Raw genomic sequence first — 24,918 nt, forward strand, 5'->3', positions numbered from 1 at the left:
CGATCGAAATATCGTCGTCTCTCATTATTTGCAAAAGATTTGCCTGTAGAGGAAAGGAAAGCCTGCCAGACTTATGTCATTTTAATAAGGTTGAAAGTTTGTCTGCACACGACCCTAACATAGGTTGTGGTTCCTTTGAAAGTTATTGGGTAGCAATTTTATTACTTCGTGTGAGCTAGTGAGATCTAAGATATATTAGATAAACTCGCTTGCTCACACTCGCTAGTTCTAGTTACTAGCGTTACTTGGATTCCGAAGTTATTCAAGGATTTTTTTGTCTATTTTAGTGTTATTGACAATTTTTAATGTTTCAAGGTGCCATTTGAACTAAGTAACTGACTGACTAACCAACTAACTGATATCTAAGAATTACAATACCCGTGTTTTCAAACACGGAAATCAGCAAGAAATATTAAACAAGAGGGAGCAAAATAAAACATTCAATAATTAAAATTAGTAAATTTTATTGGAACAGTTTACCTAAAGTTTTATTTACATATTGATGATTATATAAAGCTATACATATATAGTATATTACACTAATTGTATCATCCACTTATCTCCTGTTATTAAGGTTACAGCTTAATTATTCGTTTTCATAAAGAAAAGATATTGAAGCTGTCCTTAAAATACTATCTAAGTAATTAGTACTTTTAATATAAATTGGCAGAACCTTTCACGCACTATATGGACTCGATGCACAGGGCAGTTGTCTTGCACAAATGATATTGTTGGTATATCATCAATCGGATAAATACACCGCACAGTTGGTAACATGGTTTCTTGCAGCACTTGCACATAATTAGCAGCCGAAGCGCGTCCTGCTATCCACACCTGTTCCCCAGGTCCAGCAGCACTCATCCAGCCCCACATATTTACAGAGATGTGTCCAGACTCCATATTTGGCACAATATTTTTTCTTCATACCGAGTTGCATTTCTTCGCCATAAATAAATGAAGTCTACCGTGTTGTGATGACATAAAATAAACGAACTTTTCGTCCGTAAATATCGCTTTTTTCCAGTCAAAATCCAAATACTGCCGAGCAAATTCTAAACGTTTTTGCTTATTTATTTCTGATAAATACGGCTTTCTTGCTGGCTGCCTGTGGTGTAGTCCCTCACGGTGCAAACACAAAACAGTAACCACTGATGTGTCGAACTGTTCCGCAAATATTCTGGTCGGTATAAAGCCATTATTTTCGTACTGTTCCACCATGGAATCTCCGCTGTGTGGCGTGTCGCTGTGTTGATTAGCGGACGACTTTTTTTTTTTCACTACCCTCTTCTTGATGGCGGGTTACCCAACTTGTTGTTTATTGTGTTATTTGTGTGAATGTGTGAGTGATAGCAGCGGTGCAAGCTATAAAGTTTTGCGAACTATGACTGCAATTATGAACGCGACCGTACAATGTCGGACGAATTGCGAAAGTGACGAAATACAGCATGAGACAAGTAGCAGATGTTGTCTAGTTAAGCCAAGAGACGCGATAATAATGCGACGTATATTAAGATAATGCCGAAGTACGTGAAATGGCGCCTAATAGAAGAATACTTATTAGCATGTACCTGGACGACCGAGCGGCGCTCGGAATGACGAGCTGTCAACTAAACCATTAAACCTGACCTATAAACATACCTTATTTTTTATTTATTTTCAATAAATTCGAGCAAAGTAATAAAAGCTAGTTAACATTGCTGTTGCTTTTGTAATCTAAAGTTGACATCACAATTTCATTCGAAAACTCCCTACGGCAATGGAGGTAAGCGATTTAACAACAATACTAAAATAATGTTACTTGGCACTGAATTTTCGCTTCAATCTAAAAATATTGTAAGAACTGAATTTTGGTGCCGTGTGGTTCCGTGCGGTTCACTTAAAAATAGGGTCACTCACTCTCATTACTATCGATGTCGTAAAAAGCAATAAGGTAAAGGTTTATGCATACATACATATAATCACGTCTATATCCCTTGAGGGGTAGACAGAGCCAACAGTCTTAAATAGACTGAAAGGGCACGTTCAGCTGTTTGGCTTAATGATAGAATTGAGATTCAACTAGTGACAGGTTGCTAGCCCATCGCCTAAAAGGAGAATCCCAAGTTTATGAGCCTTAGCGGTTTTAATCCCTCAGTCGCCTTTTACGACAACCATGGGAAAGAGATGGAGTGGTTCTATTCTTTCTTTTCTAATGGTGCCGCAAACCATTGGTCCCGGAAGCCACAGGTTCATGCACAAGAGATAGGAGAAATGGTTTTGTGGTCAGTGAGTGAAAGAGGGTTTTTGCTTTTATACATAGTATATCCTACTACTATTATAAAGGCGAAAGTTTGTATGGATGTATGGATGTTTGTTACTCTTTCACGCAAAAACTACTGAACCGATTACCATGAAATTTGGTATGTAGGTAGCTGAAGACCCAGAATAACACATAGGCTACTTTTTATCCCAGAGTTCCCGCGGGATTGATAGGGTTTCCATGCGGACGAAGTCGCGGGCGGACTCTAGTATTGAAATAAATATATAACAAATGCACATTATCACTGCATTGATGTGATCTAGCTGTAACTGAATCTATAAAATCATCCAATCAGAATATTACTTTCATTAACAAATTAAGACAAAACCTGTCTCAGACCAGAGCTAGCTAACGCTATAACCATTACAATAGCCTTTCAGTCTTTTCAGGACTGTTGGCTCTATCTACCCCGCAAGCGATATAGACGTGATTATATGTATGAATGTAGGACACAGTGCCGTGTGGTTCCCGGCACCATTAGAAAAAAGAATAGGACCACTCCATCTCTTTCCCACGGATGTCGTAAAAAGCGACTAAGGGATAGGCTTTTAAACTTGGGATTTTTCTTTTAGGCGATGGGCTAGCAAGCTGTCACTATTTGAATCTCAATTCTATCACTAAGCCAAACAGCTGAGCGTGGCCTATCAGTCTTTTCAAGACTGGCGGCTCTGTCTACCCCGCAAGGGATATAGACGTGATCATATGTATGTATGTATGTAATGTAGGACACAAATCCAATTATATCCAATTATGACACAACCTGTCTCAGTCGAGAACTAACGCCATTACAATTATCGTGCCCCATCGGAATTAAGTTAGTGTTACAATTCCGTTACAAACAGCCAGTCTAGAGCCATTGGGAATTAGCATAGTGATTGTTATCTCTGTTTTTGTACAGTCAACAGCATGTTACGTATCCCTAACTAGCTGTGCCCGCGACTTCGTCCGCGTGGAATAGTTATTTTGGGCATTTTTGAAGACTTAATTTTTTCACATTTTTCATTATTTCTTCGCTCCTAATAGTCGCAGCGTGATGTTATATAGACTACTCGTATATGTTATAAAGCCTTCCTCGACAAATGGTCTATTCAACACAAAAATATTTTTTTCAATTCGAACTAGTAGTTCCTGAGATTAGCGCGTTCAAACAAACAAACTCTTCAGCTTTAATAATATTAGTATAGATTTTAAAGTATCACTGATTGATTGAATTGAATTGTTACGTACGGTGAACAGACTTCGCAAGGAAGTATTTTCAATTTAGGAAATATTTTACCAGTCCCAATAGAAAAAAGAATAGGACCACTCCATCTCATTTCCCATGGATGTCGTGAAAGGCGACTAAGTTATAGGCATTTATATACTTGGGATTCCTTTTTTAGGCGATGGGCAGATTGCTAGCCCATCGCCTAAAAAAGGAGTCACTATTTGAATCTCAATTCTGTAGTTAAGCTAATGCAGCTGAGCGCGGCCTTTCAGTCTTTTGATGACTGTCGGCTCTGTCTACCCCGCAGGGGATATAGACGTGTGTGTTATGTTATGTGAGGGAATATTTTCAATTTTAATTTATCCTGAGAATAATTAAATTTCTAATATGGAAAAGTCGCTAGTTCACTTTCTTCTTCTTCCTGGCTATAGTCCCGCTTGCATCCTCACCGCTCTGCAGAGGAGCCCGGAATTAGCTCTTGACCATGGATCCTGAAGTGATTGAGACAGGTTTTGACACGAAGCGACTCCCATCTGACCTCTGTAACCTTTGCAGGGGAATCTAACCCGTATTGGATCATATAGTTACACATCCAGTTGCTTAATGTGCAGGTTTTCACACGATGATATCTCTCAGCGCAAGAGCATCGGTTAGTTATCAAACTAATGTACATAACTTAGAAAATAGTCATTGGTACATGGCCGCAGTGGGATTCGAACCTGTGCCTTTATGCGCAAACGCATTTGGCCAGGCACCTTACCGATTCGACCACCGAAAAGACCACGTTCAGCTGCATGGATTAAGAATGGAATTGAGATTGAAATTGTGACAGGACCTACATGAACAACCCCAAGTTTTTTAGCCTTTTCCTTAGTCGTAAGTTCCCTTTTACGACATCCGTGAGAAAGATATGGAGTGGTGCCGAGAACCACACGGCACACAATAAGGTACCAAAAAATCCAAAATGATTTGAAGCAACGACCTCTGCATCAATGGAGCCGGCACAGGGAGCTGTTACCAACACGATTAAAAAGCTGAAAAAGTCATACAACGAATGAGTACTTAAAAACACCCATAATCTCACCTGCTGAAGGCAAAAAGTATTCCACAGGGCATCATAAAAGCAGATTACACGGACAAATATAAATCGTCACACGACCGCTCGCGTCACCGTCCGACTGACAAATGGTAAGGTCGACTAGCTGACAGCTCGTGGGCGGGAAAAAAAGAAAAATGGCCGATACAAGATGGCGGCGGACGTGCGGTGGTCTTGGGACTCATTTACACTGGTAACAATGGCGAGTCTATTTGTGTAATTTTTTTAAATTTGAACAGTTTAAAGATATTGAGACGTTTGTAAAGAATAAACTCAAAACATACTTGATAGATTTTGATTATATTTACCTTATAGATGGACAAAACCCTTCAGAAATATCACGGTTTCCTTTTTGCCGGAAATTTCCTTGCCCCGCCGCGCGTAAAAGGTTGTTTAGTAATTAAAAAATATAAATAATTTACAACATTTTGGCGGGACACTAAAAGTTATATCTATATATACCATAGACTTAGCCGCACAGTCTTTGATCTGAGCCTGTTGCATATTTTTTCTACGTAACGTTACGTTATGTTTCGTAAGATTACGTGCATATAATTTGTTACAATATCCATGTCAAATAATTAATAATGTTGTCATGCCTCGGTGTAAATGAACCTTTATAAGTTTTCTCAATTGTTTTTGGGAGAAAGAAAAATTGGTATGATTATTCATTTTATATTATTTGGTCTATTACGTTTAGTTTTAACCTAGTTTTGACTGAATGTAGTTTTTCAAATCTTCACAGTAAAAGAGGGAAGCATTCGAATAAAATTTTCAAAATTTCCCACGAAATAGGGTAAACATATTCGTAGGATAAATATGTAACGTATTTACACTCATACATATAATCATGTCTATATCCCTTGTGGGGTAGACAGAGCCAATACTTTTGAAAAGATTGATAGGCCACGTTCCACTGTTTGGCTCAATGGTAGAGTTGAGATTCAAATAGTGACAGGTTGATAGCCCATCGCCTAAAAGATGAAACCGTAGTTAATAATCGTTCTCCTTAGTCGCCTTTTATGACATCCATGAGAAAGAAATGAAGTGATCCTATTATTGTTTTCTATTGGTCCCGAGAACCACAAGGCATTTACAATCAATCACAAACAAGGTCACGTTAAGTGAAATATTTAAATTAACTGTCACCTAATTCAAATGATAGAATTGAGATTCCAAAGTGACAAGTTAGAAGCCTAATAGAATAATTTTGATTTGCCTTTTCCTTACCTTTAAATTATAAAATACCCACCGTTTTTGCCAATTTCCATCATTAACTGCACTAATCCGTTTTCAATGCATCCTATCAGTAGCAAGATCCGTGAAATGCAATGAGTTGCGGTTCCTTTGATCGGCGTAGACGTCGAACGCTATTTGCTAATTGTACTCTTTGTAAAGCACGACTTTTTGTTCCAAATAATAATTCCTTCTTTTTATAACGCTATTCTTTTTAACAAGATGTTTTAATAGTCTAGTCGATTTCCGCGAACTAAGACCACGCGACCACTTTATATTTTTTACCGAAAATTGTAAAACCTGCTCGACCGATTTTGATGCAAGACGAACTCAAAAATTCGATTGACAGATTCTATGTACATGCATTTTAAAATTTTATCAATATCAGTGTTAACCAAAGTTATCGCGGTATGAACATACATATACAAAATAATTATTTTCGCGCCATAATGATTGGTAGACCTAACCCACTTTGCTCGCGCGGTAAAATTAATTTTTTTTTTTTTTGTCACATAAAATTAATTTTAATTCATGCTTTCAATAAATTATAACTATTAAAAAAATATAAATTAAACTTAAGTTAACCTAAATATAAAATATTTAAAGAAAATTAATATATAGAATCCTAACTAAAATATAAACTTACAAATACACCTATGAAACTAACACTTTTTTACAAAAATTCAAGTCCCAGCAGATCTTAACCTTGTTTCATTTTCAAATAATTTCATTGAATAAACCAACATATACTTCAAAGATAACAGCAATTATTAATTATTTTTTTAAATAAAAAGTTCTCAAAACTACTCCTAATAATCTGAATGCCACAATTAATCTAGATTTTTTTTTTTTACGGGACAAATTACACAAATTGAGTTAGCCTCGAAGTAAGTTCGAGACTTGTGTTATGAGATACTAACTCAACGATACTATATTTTTATAATAAATACTTATATAAATAAACATCCAAGACCCAGGCCAATAAGAAAAAGTTCTTTTCTCATCATGCCCTGGCCGGGATTCGAACCCAGGACCTCTGGTGTCACAGACAAGCGTACTACCGCTGCGCCACAGAGGCCGTTAAATTCGTATTATTCTGCTCCCCGTGTGTCACTCAAAGGACGCCATGATGGCTGGAGTGAAACCCAATCACATTAATGCAATTTAGCAAATACGAGAACTGACAGGGTCTGAAATATAATGATTATATCTCTTCAATGTTGTGGATCAGTGGATGAAGTACCTACCTAAAGTAGGTAGTCTCTGAGAATGTGAAAAGTAGAGGCTAAACGTCTATATCCCTTGCGGGGTAGACAGAGCCAACAGTCTTGAAAACACTGATACGCCACGTTCAGCTGGCTTTGGCTTTAAGATAGATTTGAGATTCAAATAGTGACAGGTTGCTAACCCATCGCCTAGAAAATAATCTCAAGTTTATAAGACTATCCCTTGGTCGCCTTTTACGACATTCATGGGAAAGAGATGGAGTGGTCCTATTCTTTTTCTATCAGTGCCGGGAACCACACGGCACTTCAATAAAAAGTTAAGAGTTCATTTCACTAGTCGGCGTTGCAGTTAAATTTAAAATAGATAAAGAGTCGAACTAAACCAATAAACGTGGTAATTCTGTCTCCATTTTGCGGATAAATCCGCCAAACTGCATTATCTGCAGCGCTCAAAGCGTTTTATTTGATTACACGTTAGTACTGAACGGATTTAGCGAGGAGTTGAGGCATGGACTATAGTTTACTCGACTGCTCTTAAAGACGGGTTATGTTCAGCTTGCGATTCTAATACAGGTTGAAGTGTAATATACCTTAAAAAAAATTTAACATCGTATTTGGAGAATGAAATTTAATTAAATCTGAATCATGTGATGTAGAAGCCGAAGTGACCAGCTACACCGTAATATGTACTGAAATTTGAGTAAATTTATTAACCTTAACCTTCGCATTTCCAATAACAAGCAAACGAAGGGGCGGCGGGCGTCAATTAATCGGAAATATACAAACATACATGTGGTCACGTCTATATCCATTGCGGGGTAGACAGAGCCAACAGTCTTGAAAAATACTGAATGGCCACGTTCAGCTATTTGGCATAATGAAAGAATTGAGATCCAAATAGTGACAGGTTGCTTGCCCATCGCCTAAAAAAGGATCGCAATTTTATAAGCCTATCCCTTAGTCGCTTTTTACGACATCCATGGAGAGAAAGAGATGGAGTGGTCCTATTCTCTTTTGTATTGGTGCCGGGAACCACACGGCACGAACAGAACCAGTCGGAAATATATAACAATATAAATACAACAAAACAATCCCCGGGAACCACACGGCACAATATAAATACAACTAAACAATCCCCCTCATCTATATACAACGGCCGTCCGGCCCGGTCCGGTTCGGCACGCCGGTTATCCGGGCACATTAATAAGGCGCAGATGGCAACACCGGTCCGAATACTAATTATCGATGGAATAAATGAATTAATTTTCTAATTAGACACGCCTTTGTTTCGGGAAATTGCCGATTCTGTTCGTTCGTATAACGAGTTCCTCAATGTTTTATTGGTAACACTTATAATTACTCAGCTCGGATGAATTGCATGAGATTGTTGCCGTGTGGTTCCCGGCACTGTTGAAATTTACCACTTAATATTTTCCACATTGGACAAGGCTTTGAACTTGGGATTCTACTTTTAGGCGATGGGGTAGCAACCGATTTCAATTTAATATTCCCGTGCAAAAAGTCTTGAAAAGACCAAATTTAATGATGTAATTGAGAACCAAATTGTGACATATTGCTAGCCCATCGCCTAAAAAAAGAATACCAAGTTTATTAGCCTATCACTAGGTCTCCTTTTACGACATCCATGGGAAAGAGATAGAGTGAACCTGTTCTTTTTTGTTTTAATGCCGGGAACTACACGGCACAAATATGTTTTCTAAATAAGTTCTATAAAAATATTTATTATTAAAACTTATTTCATTACTACTACTATAATTATGATACTATTTTTTATATACTAGGTACATAGTATCGTTGAGTTAGTATCTCGTAACACAAGTCTCGAACTCACTTCGAGGCTAACTCGATCTGTGTAATTTGTCCCGTATATATTTATTTCTTTACCACGGGAACTTTGAGATAAATGTATCCTATGTGTTATTCTCGGTTTTCAGCTACCCACATACCAAATATCATCGTAATCGGTTCAGCAGTTTTTGCGTGAAAGAGTAACAAACATCCGTACTGACATTCTGACATACAAACTTTCGCATTTATAATATTAGTAGTATAATATGTTGCAATTAAATCTCTATGTTGAAGTTTGAATAATCATGATCTAATTATGGTATTTTGACGATAATATAATACATGTTAAAATAACAATAGGCGTACAATGTTAACCATTATACCATTGTTATAATGACCGGTTAATGTACTAGACATAAATAGGCTATTGTGCAGTCCTGTGATGTATTGTATGTCTTTAATACGACAAAGGCTAGCCTTTACGATGAAAACCTGGAACATACATATAGTCCCTGTGGGGTAGACAGAGCTAACAGTCTCGAAAAGACCAATTGGCTACGTTCAGCTGTAATATTGACAGGTTGCTAGCCCATCGCCTAAAAAAGAATCCTAAGTTTGTAAGCCTTCAGTCTTTTCAAGACTGTTGGCTCTGTCTACCCCGCAAGGGATAAAGACGTGACCATATGTATGTATGTTATTTTAATTACATTATTATTATCACCTCTTTATTTCTCACGGAGTAGACAGAGTCAACAGTCTTGCAAGCACTGGAAGGCCACATCCAACTGTATGTAATTATAGTTCTATTTTTTTTAAATAAATGATGATTGCTCGTAAGAACGGTCATTACACGGCTATTTGTCAAAAGGAAACTTATCAACTCATATCATACTATTAAATGAAAACATAACATCTTATCATTGTCCTAGGGTAAATGCTGTGTCATCAGTCATCACAAATTGACTTGTAATACACAGTTTGTTGAATAAACACTAATCTTTGAAACTCGTTAATGGTAGATAATAACATTATTACTGTATTTAGATTATTTGCCGTGTGGCTCCCGGCATTAACAAAAAAAAAAGAGTAGGACCACTCCATCTCGTTCCCATGGATGTCGTTAAAGCCGACTAAGGGTCTTATAGGCGATGGGATAGCAACCTTTCACTAATTGAATCTCAATTCCATCTTTAGCCGAACAGCTGAACATGGCTTTTCAGTCTTTGTGCGACTGTTGGCGCTGTCAACCCCGCGAGGGATAAAGACGTGATTATGTATATGTAGGACGAAACCACAGGCATATGTTACAATATATGTTTGTCTTATCAAAACAAAATACTATAATATGGATTTACAGGTTGTGGAGGATATATTTTTGTAACATATGTATTTTTTTTATTTACCCTTTTTAGTATAATGTTGTTGATTTTTTCTTTCACCTTGTAAAGTTTTACTCATTGTAAGCGTGTTATCGTTATAAATTATACTAACACGTATTTAACGTTATATTTGCTTTTGTATTTTTTTTTTAATTTAAACTATTTTCGTTCTTCAAAAATAAGAGGAAGACCACCAATTACGCCTTGAACAATCTCTGACAGCGGATCTATTTCCGGATGTCTCTTCGACTCCGGCGCAGGTTTGACCTCGAATTTTGACAATATGGCCGCCAAGCCAGCTAAAGATTGCATAAGGCCAAGGCGTGCACCTGAAAAAGAAATATCGGAGTTGTATCTCTGGAACCTGTGTTATTATGATATATATATATATAAACTAGCTGTCCCGGGAAACGTTGTTTTGCCATATAAATAATTTTTAAGTAATTTCTAGTTAATAATAAATGTTAAGGGTGTACAACCCCTTATCACTAAAAGGTATGAAATATACCTAGATGTTGGCCAATTCTCAGACCCACTCAATATACTCACAAAATTTCATGAGAATCGGTCAAGCCGTCAGTCTTGAAAAACTGGGCCACGCTCAGCTATTTGGCTTAATGATAGAATTGAGATTCAAATAGTGACAGGTTGCTTGCCCATCGCCTAAAAAAATAATCCCAAGTTTGTACGCCTATCACTTAGTTGCCTTTTAAGACATCCATAGGAAGGACATGAAGTGGTCCTATTCTTTTTTTGTACTGGTGCCGGGAACCACACGGCACACCTTTAATACCTAACATAATTAATCGACTACCAATCTCTCAATCGTTTCTCTCTCACGTCTTTATGTGGTATATATGTCCCAATTGCGTCCTATCTTAACTTGAAGTCCAATTTTGACCACAATACAGAACGGGATACGAAACAAGTGTTATCATTTATTATACAACTGCAATTAATATATTTTGAAACATTTGTTGGTTCAAAGGTGAGTTCATTATCTTATATTTTGTTTATAGAATGGAGACGTTGAGGTTATCTGTTTAATTCTGTGGTCATCAAACAATTATCTCTCATATTTGCATCTCTCATTACTGTGCCGTGTGGTCACCGTTCTGCCGTGTGGTTCCCGGCACAAATATAAACAGAATAGGATCACTCCGTCTCTTTCCCGTTGATGTCGTAAAAGGCGATTAATGGCTAGGCTTATAAACTTGGGATTTTTCATTTAGGCGATGGGCTAGCGACCTGTCACTATTTGAATCTCGATTCTATCATTAAGCCAAACAGCTCAAGTGGCCTTTCAGTTTTTCAAGACTGTTGGCTCTGTCTACTCCGCAAGGAATATAAATGTGACTATATGTATGTAGGTAAGTTTACTGTTCGAGCTCTGAATCCACTTCCCAATTTTATTTCATCCCACCCACCACAAAAGTAAGGGCTTTTCAAGCACTTTAAATGAAGTAGGATCATTACCTAATGATATATACAGTACAAAAAATATACAGTACAAATGAATGATTGATTCTCCTTCAAATTCAACTCACCAATACAACTGCGTGGTCCGATTCCAAATGGTAAATATACGTCTTTTGTTTTTTCAGCATTCTCTGGAAGGAATCTCTCAGGCTTAAACTCTTCCGGTTCATCCCAGTATTTAGGATCCATATGTAATGCCTGAATTGGAATAACGACTCTAACTTCTTTATCAATCGTAAGACCCAATTCTTCAAAAGTGTAATCTCTCGAACATAATCTTGAAACGTAGCCAAGTGCAGGCAATATCCTCATGGCCTCTTTAAAAGCCATTTCTAAATAAGGCATATCTCTTATTGCGTCGTAACTCAGTTTATTATTGTGTTTAGCTAAAGCTTTATCTATATCTTCGTGTACTTTCTTTTGTTCGTCAGGATTATAAGCTAGAAGGTGTAAAGTCATACTTGTCGAGTTTGAAGATGTTTCAAATCCAGCCGCGAAGAAAACAAGAAGTTGTGACATAAATATGTCATCTGTAAAATTCATCACAACCTTTTCAGAATCACCATTAGGTAACACCTTTTCGATTGATTCAAATTCAACTGCGCCTTTGCCTTTTATCTCCATCATCATATCAAGGAAGTCGTTGCGTCCCGACGGCTGGAAATTTCTCGCTTTCTGCACCTCATAAGCTAATTGTCTCGCACCGTCTTCAATTTTCGCAAAATATTTCAGATTCTTAAATGCTTCTGGCCACATTTCTTTTAATAGATTGATTATGAAATCCTTGAAACCGGCGTCGAATATTTTTTTGCCGAGTTTTCGAAAATTGGAATCTTCCTCGTTCAGTGAATCCGAATCTAGACCAAACGCACACGCTCCAATAAAATCTGTTGTGTATCTAGCCATGAGTTCCCTGGAATCGAGACTTTTTCCTGCTTTAGCTGCCTCTAACGTCCTGGCTTGCAATTTCTCTGCCCTTTCGATGATAAGAGGGAACATTCCTTTCAATTTCGCACTTGTAAAAGCTGGGGTCATTCTGGTTCTCAACATCTTCCACAAATCACCTTCAGCGGCGAACAAACTATGAAAAACTGGCTCAACAGCTTTCCTGTTGGGATTGAAGCCTCTGTAAAAGAAATGTTGAAAATCTGTCACCATTATTTTCTTGATCAATTCTGGATCTTTTACTATTAATTCAGGACGCGCCGATCGGTAATATCCTATAACTTTCTCATTTGGATATTTCCTGTACATTTCTGCGGCTGCTTGCGATTTCGTCTGCTGCATGAGGTATCCTTTGATGTTATTACCGAATAAAACCACTGGTTTATCATGTTTCACACCTTTCTTCTCCCAGTATTTGAAATTCCTTGTATTATATAAGTACACTACGGCTATAAATATTAAAAACAATATCAGAGCTATCATTTTTGTTGACCAAAATGATACGTGGCTATATGAAGACTGATAAAGACAAAACTAAGTAGTATTTATGTAGTCGGTAATTTACGTTAATGACAAACTACGGTTGAATAAAATATTGAGAGTACAGAAGCATATACTTTTTGTTTTTTATTTAACTGGTTTATTTTGATACGTGTCGTCAATATAGCGGTTTCTCGGCTTTTACTTTGTCGGGATTATAACAATTCTTTTTTTAAATAGTACCGGCAACTATATATAATTTTATATTTTATTCAAATTCAAATAAAGGATTTTAATAGACACATGCTTTATAGATGATGAACCTGCATCATGCGCCTTTTCTGTTTTTTATTTTATTTTGAAGGAAATCTAGTATACTCAAAATTTTAAGAATTTCAATAGATAACGCGTAAAGCTATAACAAACAAACATGTAAATTTAATTTTACATTTATAATATTAGTCGGGATTATAATTACACAATTTCATGAAACAAACGCAGAAATCTTATCGCTTATCTGCGTATAATATTTTTAACTTTGTTGACAAGATTTATAAATAATAAATAAATAGATACGAGACAGATTACACAGATTGGCCTCGAATTAAGTTCGAGACTTGTGTCACGAGATACTAACTCAACGATACTATATTTTATAATAAATACTTATATAGATAAACATCCACATAATCAGAGAAAGAACGTTTCTCATCATGCTCTGGCCGGGATTCCAACCCAGCACCTCTGGTGTCTCAAAAAAGAGCAATACCGCTGCGCCATAGAGAGAAAGATAAATATTAAATTGCACCATAAGAAAAAGAAAAACAGAAAAAGAAACACAGGTTATGGGGTACAAATGAGAACTTATCGCTAAAGCAATCTTTTCCAGTACGCTTAGTAGGTAGTACGCTTGTCTGTGACAGCGGACGTCCCGGGTTCGAATCCCGGTCAGGGCATGATTTTGTATAAAATATAGTATCGTTGAGTTAGTATCTTGTAACACAAGTCTCGAACTTACTATATATTTATATTATATATTATATTTATATCCAGTCAACCTTAGGGTGGGAGGTAACTATAGAATAGAAAAGTGATATTAAGCACGTATGATAAAAAAAATTACAAACAGCTGGTACTCTTTCAAGATGTTTATAAATTATACTTCACTAATGTACTTCTACTGGAATATAAAATTAAGGAAAAAACAGATAGAGACTTCATAAAATGTGGTCCACTCAACCTTATGCAGTCTTTAGCTGGACTGGCGGCCATATTGTCGAAATGTGCACTGTCAAACCTGCGCCGGAGTTGAAGAGACATCCGGAAATAGATTCGCTATCAGAGATTGTTCAAGGCGTATAGTGGACTTCCTTTATTTTTGAAGAACGAAAATTATTTTATACTAGCGGCCCGCCCCGGCTTCGCACGGGTGGACATATTATTGTGTTTTATATTTTGAAACTAGCTGTGCCCGCGACTTCGTTCGCGTGGAATAGTGACTATGAGCAGCGTTTTTTTTTAAATATATACTTATTTTTATTTTGGATCATAATCACAGTCATTTTGGGTAGCTAAAAAACCTACTTTAATGGCGCGGCGCGGTTCTCGGCGCGCTTTATATACCTACCCGCGCGCGCAGTCGTCGTATGCAACCGACAAACGTCCATCCTAAGCTGAACCGCGATTCCTAAACCGATAATTTTTATTTAACTTCTCTATAAAGATATTTATTATAAATAAAAATTATTATAAAGTTTCAGTAAATTCTACTAACAGAGAAAAAAAGTAGTTATTCGTAATAGAATTAACTCTTACTAATAATATAAACGCGAAACTTTGTATAGACGCATATTTGTTAGTCTTTCTCGCAAAAACTACTGAACAGATATGGATGAAATTTGGCAAACAGTTAGTTTAGGCTTGGAAATAACAACACTTATGTTACTTTTTACCGCGGGATAACATCTCAGACCCACGGGAAACTGGAAGGAATCTGTTCGACATTATTCTTAAAATTCAACAGCTTACAAACTACCTTCAGCCGTAAAAGAACAATGTTTTTTCATTCCCATGGGAGTACTATGATTTCCCTCGGTAAATTATTCTTATAGTTTATGATATCAGCCTAAACTAACTTAAGTAGAAAGAATTTAGATGAGCCATATTTAATTTTTTTCCCATGGTAATCCAGTCAATTCCAAGGTAATAAGTAACTATAACATATTCTATTAATGATTGTAATTTACCTATCTAGTAACAATGATCGACGTCGTTCGTTGACCGGAACAGGCGTTAAAAAAACAATATACTACCGATTCCCATGGGAAACGGATGTTTTCCCGCGGTAAAAAGTAGTCTTTATGTTGCGCCAGGCTCTAAAATATGTCGGTACAAAATTTCAACCAAATCCGTCAAATAGTTGCGGAGATTAATGGTGCCTATGTATAATAGAATAATGTTCGACGTGATTCTTTAATTTGACATTACTTTTTTATTTATGAATCGATTGACATGAAACAAACACTAAAGCATAACTGAAGCATACCACAATATATTCGTGAAAACCGCATCCAACTCGGTTCAGCCGTTTCTGAGATTAGCGTGAACAGACAAACAGACAAACCGACAAACAGACAAACCGACAAACAGACAAAAAAAAAGTTAATTACGTTTTTGGGTTCGACATCGACATAACAATAACCCCTGCTATTTTTTTTATTTTTATTTTCAATGTACAGACAGCACTTTTCTACAATTTTATTATATGTATAGAAGATTGTAATTTACCTATCTAGTAACAATGATCGACGTCGTTCGTTGACCGGAACAGGCGTTAAAAAAAACAATATACTACCGATTCCCATGGGAAACGGATGTTTTCCCGCGGTAAAAAGTAGTCTTTATGTTGCGCCAGGCTCTAAAATATGTCGGTACAAAATTTCAATCAAATCCGTCAAATAGTTGCGGAGATTAATGGTGCCTATGTATAAGCATAGAATAGTGTTCGACGTGATTCTTTAATTTGACATAACTTTTTTATTTATGAACCGATTGACATGAAACAAACACTAAAGCATAACTGAAGCATACCACAATATATTCGTGAAAACCGCATCCAACTCGGTTCAGCCGTTTCTGAGATTAGCGTGAACAGACAAACAGACAAACCGACAAACAGACAAACCGACAAACAGACAAAAAAAAAGTTAATTACGTTTTTGGGTTCGACATCGACATAACAATAACCCCTGCTATTTTTTTATTTTTATTTTCAATGTACAGACAGCACTTTTCTACAATTTTATTATATGTATAGATAGAAGAAGATGTACAGACAGCACTTTTCTACAATTTTATTATATGTATAGATTGTAATTTACCTATCTAGTAACAATGATCGACGTCGTTCGTCGACCGGAACAGGCGTTAAAAAAAACAATATACTACCGATTCCCATGGGAAACGGATGTTTTCCCGCGGTAAAAAGTAGTCTTTATGTTGCGCCAGGCTCTAAAATATGTCGGTACAAAATTTCAATCAAATCCGTCAAATAGTTGCGGAGATTAATGGTGCCTATGTATAAGCATAGAATAGTGTTCGACGTGATTCTTTAATTTGACATAACTTTTTTATTTATGAACCGATTGACATGAAACAAACACTAAAGCATAACTGAAGCATACCACAATATATTCGTGAAAACCGCATCCAACTCGGTTCAGCCGTTTCTGAGATTAGCGTGAACAGACAAACAGACAAACCGACAAACAGACAAAAAAAAAGTTAATTACGTTTTTGGGTTCGACATCGACATAACAATAACCCCTGCTATTTTTTTTATTTTTATTTTCAATGTACAGACAGCACTTTTCTACAATTTTATTATATGTATAGATAGATTGTAATTTACCTATCTAGTAACAATGATCGACGTCGTTCGTCGACCGGAACAGGCGTTAAAAAAAACAATATACTACCGATTCCCATGGGAAACGGATGTTTTCCCGCGGTAAAAAGTAGTCTTTATGTTGCGCCAGGCTCTAAAATATGTCGGTACAAAATTTCAATCAAATCCGTCAAATAGTTGCGGAGATTAATGGTGCCTATGTATAAGCATAGAATAGTGTTCGACGTGATTCTTTAATTTGACATAACTTTTTTATTTATGAACCGATTGACATGAAACAAACACTAAAGCATAACTGAAGCATACCACAATATATTCGTGAAAACCGCATCCAACTCGGTTCAGCCGTTTCTGAGATTAGCGTGAACAGACAAACAGACAAACCGACAAACAGACAAAAAAAAAGTTAATTACGTTTTTGGGTTCGACATCGACATAACAATAACCCCTGCTATTTTTTTTATTTTTATTTTCAATGTACAGACAGCACTTTTCTACAATTTTATTATATGTATAGATAGAAGATTGTAATTTACCTATCTAGTAACAATGATCGACGTCGTTCGTTGACCGGAACAGGCGTTAAAAAAAACAATATACTACCGATTCCCATGGGAAACGGATGTTTTCCCGCGGTAAAAAGTAGTCTTTATGTTGCGCCAGGCTCTAAAATATGTCGGTACAAAATTTCAATCAAATCCGTCAAATAGTTGCGGAGATTAATGGTGCCTATGTATAAGCATAGAATAGTGTTCGACGTGATTCTTTAATTTGACATAACTTTTTTATTTATGAACCGATTGACATGAAACAAACACTAAAGCATAACTGAAGCATACCACAATATATTCGTGAAAACCGCATCCAACTCGGTTCAGCCGTTTCTGAGATTAGCGTGAACAGACAAACAGACAAACCGACAAACAGACAAACCGACAAACCGACAAACAGACAAAAAAAAAGTTAATTACGTTTTTGGGTTCGACATCGACATAACAATAACCCCTGCTATTTTTTTTATTTTTATTTTCAATGTACAGACAGCACTTTTCTACAATTTTATTATATGTATAGATAAACAAAGAGTAAAAACAAATTTATGCCTATGTCACTTTTGAAGGTCTATTCTATATCTGTGCCAAATTTTATCAAAATCGGACCAGTAGTTTTTGAGTTTATTCCACACAAACATACAAAAATACAAATCTTTCCTCTTTATTATTAGTGTGGAGTGTGGATATATTCGTATACTATTGTGTTACATACATAAAACCACGCCTCCTTGCCGGAGGGGTAGGCAGAGACAACATCATTCCACTTGTCACGATCTCTGCATACTTCCTACGCTTCATCCTCATTCATAACTCTCCTCATGCAAGCTTGTCAGTTTTGGGTACTCTCGACCTGACGTCACCATATGAGTACGCAGCAAAAATACCAAAAAAAAACTAGTCCTACTACTATTATAAAGGCGAAAGTTTGTATGGATGTTTGTTACTCTTTCACGCAAAAACTACTGAACCGATTACCATGAAATTTGGTATGTAGGTAGCTGAAGACCCAGAATAACACATAGGCTACTTTTTATCCCAGAGTTCCCGCAGGATTGATAGGGTTTCCATGCGGACGAAGTCGCGGGCGGCCTCTAGTATTCTATAAAAATCTTCACACGATCTACCCCAAATCTATTAATTATTTACCAAATCCTAGCGAAAAGTCCCGATGTGGGAATCTTACAGCGTGGCGCCACGTTATTGGGCGAATGTTTTTGGTGGCTGTACTGGGAACGCTTCCACGAGATTATGGACGGTCAGCAGATAAACATTTCATCGATTAAAAATAATTTACTTCTATAAAATTATGAGGAAAATTATTGTAGTTTGTGACTCAAAAGTTATAATTTAAATTAAAATTCACATATTAGCAACTTTTGTTTTTAGATTTTTTTACTAAACGCCTCGTGCGTATAGAGAGAGTCAAAAGTTACATGACTCTAACGCCATCTTTGGCTGGATAAGTGACAATTTGCAAAGATAAAAAAGAATCCCAAGATTTTAACTATCTTTTTTATCTTTTTTCGCCGTAAAGATCAAAACAAACAAACCTAAAAAAAAAAAAAAAACACCGTCTTTATTTCTACTTCCAGCCAGCAACATAAATACGTACCTAACCCCATTTTAATTTGCTGTCGGTACGCAATCACGAACGGGATATAAAGGGATAGAGGCGGCTCATAAAATGTCCCGCGAAGATTGGGCTGGCCTATTCTGTTTTTGAATATATCTTTTTTTTTTGTTTCTAAGAATTTGTGGTCAACTTATTTTTGTGATTGTCGATAAGTATTGAACTGGTATTTTTACTAGTTCTATGTTTTTTAACCCACTTTAAAAAAGGAGGATGTTCTAAATATGAGCGATATTTTTTTTCAATCTGCGAATCTAGACTCTGCTGGTTCTTCTTCTCTTGCTGATTGTAAAAGACAATCAGGAGAAAAGTTAATTAAACTTATTTGAACATAATTCTATCATAACGCCTTTCCAACTCTGTTGGATCTGGCTATGCCTTAAGGGTTAAAGATGGATTATATGTATGTATGTATGCAACATGTATGACGGCCTCTGCGGTAGTACGCTTGTCTGTAACACCGGAGGTCCCAGGTTCGAATCCTGGCCAGGGCATGATGAGAAAAGAACTTTTTCTGATTAGCCTGAGTCTTAGATGTTTATCTATATAAGTATTTATTATAAAATATAGTATCGTTGAGTTAGTATCTCGTAACACAAGTCTCGAACTTACTTCGAGGTTAACTCAATGTTTTTTTTTAAACTTAAAAAATATATGTTGTTATAAATATGTTGGTCGTATTAGAATGTGTGTTTGTTTGTAACAGCTACTAACGGATAGTATCAGGCGGGCAACTGGCGACCGTTATATATAAATTATAAAGTACATACATATAATCACGTCTAAATCCCTTCCAGGGGAGACAGAGCCAACAGCCTTGAAAAGACTGATAGGCCACGTTCAGCTGTTCGGCTTAATGATAGAATTGAGATTCAAATAGTGACAGGTTGCTAGCCCATCGCCTAAAAGAAGAATCTTAAGTTTATAAGGCTTTCCCTTAGTCGCCTTTTACGACATCCATGGGAACGAGATGGAGTGGTCCTATTCTTTTTTTATTGGTGACTGGGAACCACACGACACATACAATACAATTTTTAAAGTAACTTAAAAAAAAAATAGAGAGAGGAAGAAAGAAATTATGCAGCTATTTCTTTTAAATAACAGTAATCACAACAGTCGGTTAATTCTGAGGGTGATTACAAAATATCCCATTATAATAAGCATACATAATAAACGATTTTTGTAACTTTTATAATGAGCAGACTATGTTGTTAGGTTATGGTCTAAGAAATAAGCGGTAGCGACTAAAACATCAGAACAATATCCACTAAGAATTAACATACATATATAACATACATAAAATAGGCAGAGACTTCCTCTTTCCACTTGCCACGATCTCTGCATACTTCCTTCGCTTCATCCACATTCATAACTCTCTTCACGCAAGCTCAGCGGTTTTTAAGAATTAAAAACAATCAAATTTGTTTAAGAAGAATAACACGAAGAGATCCCACTTAGGGATAAGCCCGCCTTTGTACTGTACTGTTTTATATTTGCAATATACTCCGTCAGTGAACGATAAAGCATTTACTAAGTCACTGACTTACTAACTTAATAACGTTTTCCAATGTTTGCTATTGGATAACAAAATGTAGGTATAGATGCAAACGAGATGTGCCGTGTGGTTCCCGGCACCAATACAAATTAATTAAAAAAAAAAACCTTTATTTACTCCACAACAAGATGGTCTAAAAATGTGTAGTAATATTTATTATCTCTGGTAAATATACCTGTGGACAATAATTGTTGGTCAATTTCGTTCCCATGGATGTCGTAAAAGGCGACTGAGGGATAGGCTTATAAACTTGGGATTCTTCTTTTAGGCGGCGGGCTAGCAACCTGCCTCTATTTGGATCTCACTTCTACCATTAAGCCTAACAGCTGAAAATGGCCAATCAGTCTTCTCAAGACTGTTGGCTATGTCTGCCCTGCAAGAGATATAGACATGATTATATGTATGTACTAGCTCTGCCTGCGACTTCGTCCGCGTGAAATAGTTACTTTGGGCATCATTGAAGCCCTCAAGGATGAATTTTTCCCCGTTTTTTTTTTCAAATTTTCTGTTATTTCCTTGCTCCTTATAGTTGCAGCGTAATGTTATATTGCTTAAAGCCTTCCTCGAAAAGTGGTCTATTCAACACAAAAATAATTTTTCGATTCGAACCAGAAGTTCCTGAGATTAGCGCGTTCAAACAAACAAAATCTTCAGCTTTATATTACTAGTATAGTATAGATGAGATATCTACGGGCGGATACGGTGTTACAATACTCTCATAATGTCTATCACTTGCACCATACGCGATATTACAATAATTCATAGTGTTTAGATACTATGGACTCTAATCCCCAATATTTCACAGGAATGTTGAATCGTTTGTTAGAACCGCCATTTTGATCGTGTCAACGTGCTTTATAAACATGGTGCCTATATGCCGCGGTTTTACTTGCTAGGATAAGAATTTTTATTGTTTCTTCTGGCTAGGATAAGAATCATTCTTGTTTCTTCCCGTTGTTTTCTTCTTGTTGTATCGTCCTAGTCTGATCCTACACACATAATCACGTCTACATTTCCTGTGGGGCAGAGCCAGCAGTCTCGAAAGACCGACAGGCCACGTTCAACTGTTAGGCTTAGTGATAGAATTGAGATTCAAATGGTGACAGGTTGCTAGCTCATCGCCATAAAATAGGAATCCCAAGTATATATGTAAGCCTATCCTTTAGTCGCTTTTTACGAAATCCATGGGAAAGAAATGGAGTGGTTCTATTCTTTTTTCTATTGGTGCCGGGAGCCTTACATATTATCACGTCTATATCCCTTGCGGGGTAGACAGAGCCAACAGTTTTGAAAAGTCTGATAAGCCTCATTTAGCTGTTGCTCTCAATGTTTCATAATTATTATTATTTATCCAAACCATATACAAAGACTGAAATATTTATAGCGCGCCAATTCCCTTATCTAAGGCGTCCAAGAATCAGGTTCGGACATCATAAAACTGAGTAGACATAATCGCTACCCTATCTGACCTACACCTACGATTATTATGAGCGAAATTACTTTGTGTCAGTCGGTTGTATGGCCCAAGTTGGGTAAGTGAGCGAGTTTTTTTTTTTAAATAAATAAATCTATACGGGATTACACAGATTGAGTTAGCCTCGAAATAAGTTCGAGACTTGTGTTACGAGATACTTACTCAACGATACTATATTTTATAAGAAATACTTATATAGATAACATCCATAACCCAGGCCAATCAGAAAAAGTTCTTTTCTCATCATGCCCTGGCCGGGATTCAAACCCGGGACCTTCGGTGTCACAGACAAGTGTACTACTGCTGCGCCACAGAGGCCGTCAATAAATATAAGAGGAGTTTATATAAGCTGACTGAATTTTGAGACTTAATGAGAAGAAAACGCCCTGACGAAAATATCTCGATCACATCGCGAACGTCACTCTCCCTACCTCTTCTAGGAGATATTCAAGGAAGAAGGTAAGTAGGAGTAGTATAACCTGCCTACCTTTTCCGCTAAGGAATGACTCATTATTTTATGTATGTATGTATGTATGACTGAATGCATGTGGTAGACCAATTGCGGAGATATAAAAAAAAAACGAAACATCGAGAATGTATGAAAGGAACAAATAAAATGCATTGAAAAATCTGTAAATATCGTAACAAGTGGAAATTTATATGAACATACCTTTTTTATATAAACATACATACATACATACATATGGTCACATCCATATCCCATGCGGGGTAGACAGAGCCAACAGTCTTGAAGACTAAATGGCCACGATCAGCTATTTGGCTTAATGATAGAATTGAGATTCAAATAGTGACAGGTTGCTAGCCCATCGCCTAAAAGAAGAATCCCAAGTTTATAAGCCTATCCCTTAGTCGCCTTTTACGACATCCATGGGAAAGAAATGGAGTGGTCCTATTCTTTTTTGTATTGGTGCCGGAAACCACACGGCACAAATTTTTTTATAAAATTATTTGTAAATAGCAATCTTGAAAGACTGACATGCCACGTTCAGCAAAATGATAGAACTGAAATTCAAATAGTGTCAGGTTGCTAGCCCATCGCCTAAAAGAATAATCAGAAGTTTATAAGCCTATCCTTTAGCCGCTTTTTACGACATCCATAGGAATGAGATGGAGTGGTCCTAATTTCAAATTGGGATATACTTTATATATCCACTTATTGTTGTAGCTCAGAACATCAATAATAATACACCTAGTCGATATAATCGTCTCTCTTTGATCTGCACTTACGATTATTACGGGCGAAATTACTTAGAGGTCACTTATTTTGGTCCAAGTTATAAGAACGAGAAAGGTGATATTCTATTCCAGATTTAATCCATACCCTTCCTCCTATATTTAGTCCCGGTTGCATCTTCACCACTCTGGAGAGGAACCCGGGGTATGCCTTTGACCATGGATCCTGGATTGGGTGAGTCAAATTTTTACACGAAGCAACTCCCATCTGACCTCCGCAATCTTCGCCGGTACACCTAACCCGTATCGGATCCATGGTTACCCATCCAGTTGCCTGAATGTGCAGGTTTCCTCACGATGTTTTCCCTCACCGTAAGAGCATCGGTTAGTAACAAGTAGTCAAACTAATGTACATTACTTTATCTTTAATACATATTATAAAGCAAACAAACAAACTCTTCAGTTCGTTTGTTTGTTTGGACGCGCTAATCTCAGAAACTGCTGGTTTGAATTGAAAAATTATTTTTGCGTTGAGTAGACCATTTATCGGCTTTAGGGTATATAACATCACGCTGCAACTATTAGGAGCGAAGAAATAATAGACAATGTGAAAAAAAAGGGGAATATTATTCATCGTTGAGGGCTTCAATGATGCCCAAAAATACTATTCCACGCGGGACGAAGTCGCGTGCACAGCTAGTCTTTAATACATATTCATTGATTCACACTCTCTCTTAACCGGATTCTGCGAGAATTAAAAAATCGCTGAGCGCTTATGACTCGCGCCACGCAGATTATGGCTTTTACTAGATTGAATGTTATTACTGTGATTTGGGCACACCTTTCTCGCGCCTTCAACACCATAATAACATTGGGGATGCGAAAAACCCCGGCCATTTTCGTGAGTTACACAGATTTTATCGTGGTCAGACGTGAGTTTGCAAGTTTTTATTAGTTTCAACTTCCCGTAATCAAATGGGTGCATGTGCTTATGAAGTGTTGGGTCTCGCTCTTGGTGTGTTTTGTGAATTTTCAGAGAGAATACTGAACATACATACATATAATCACGTCTATATCCCTTGCGGGGTAGACAGAGCCAACAATCTCGTAAAGACTGATAGGCCACGTTCAGCTATTTGGCTTTAAGATAGAATTGAGATTCAAATAGTGTCAGGTTGCTAGCCCATCGCCTCAAAGAAGAATCCTAAGTTTATAAGCCTACTCCTTAGTCGTCTTTTACGTCATCCATGGGTGTGAGATGGAGTGGTCCTATTCATTTTTCTATTGGTGCCGGGAATGACACGGCACTTAATACTGAAAGCAGAATACTGAAAGGAGTTATTATAGTTTATGTACACACTAGCTGTGACCGCGACTTCGTCCGCGTGGAATAGTTATTTTGGGCATCATTGAGGATAAATAATTTTCCCACTTTTTTTTCACATTTT

General features: G+C 36.9%; 2 protein-coding genes across 2 annotated transcripts in view; both read right to left on the reverse strand.

Moving 5' to 3' along the window:
• LOC106131721 (protein madd-4) overlaps positions 1-24,918 on the reverse strand; it is a 319,633-nt gene that overhangs the window by 181,127 nt on the left and 113,588 nt on the right. The window lies entirely within an intron of this gene.
• Positions 9,162-13,213, reverse strand: LOC106131723 (cytochrome P450 6B2). Its single transcript, XM_013330898.2, has 2 exons — positions 11,800-13,213; positions 9,162-10,581 (listed from the first exon to the last, which is right to left on the reverse strand). The coding sequence occupies exons 1-2, from the start codon at positions 13,157-13,159 to the stop codon at positions 10,412-10,414; spliced, it is 1,530 nt and encodes a 509-aa protein (XP_013186352.1). The 5' UTR covers positions 13,160-13,213; the 3' UTR covers positions 9,162-10,411.

The sequence above is a fragment of the Amyelois transitella genome, chromosome 26, assembly GCF_032362555.1.
Source record: "Amyelois transitella isolate CPQ chromosome 26, ilAmyTran1.1, whole genome shotgun sequence".
Lineage (NCBI taxonomy): Eukaryota > Metazoa > Arthropoda > Insecta > Lepidoptera > Pyralidae > Amyelois > Amyelois transitella.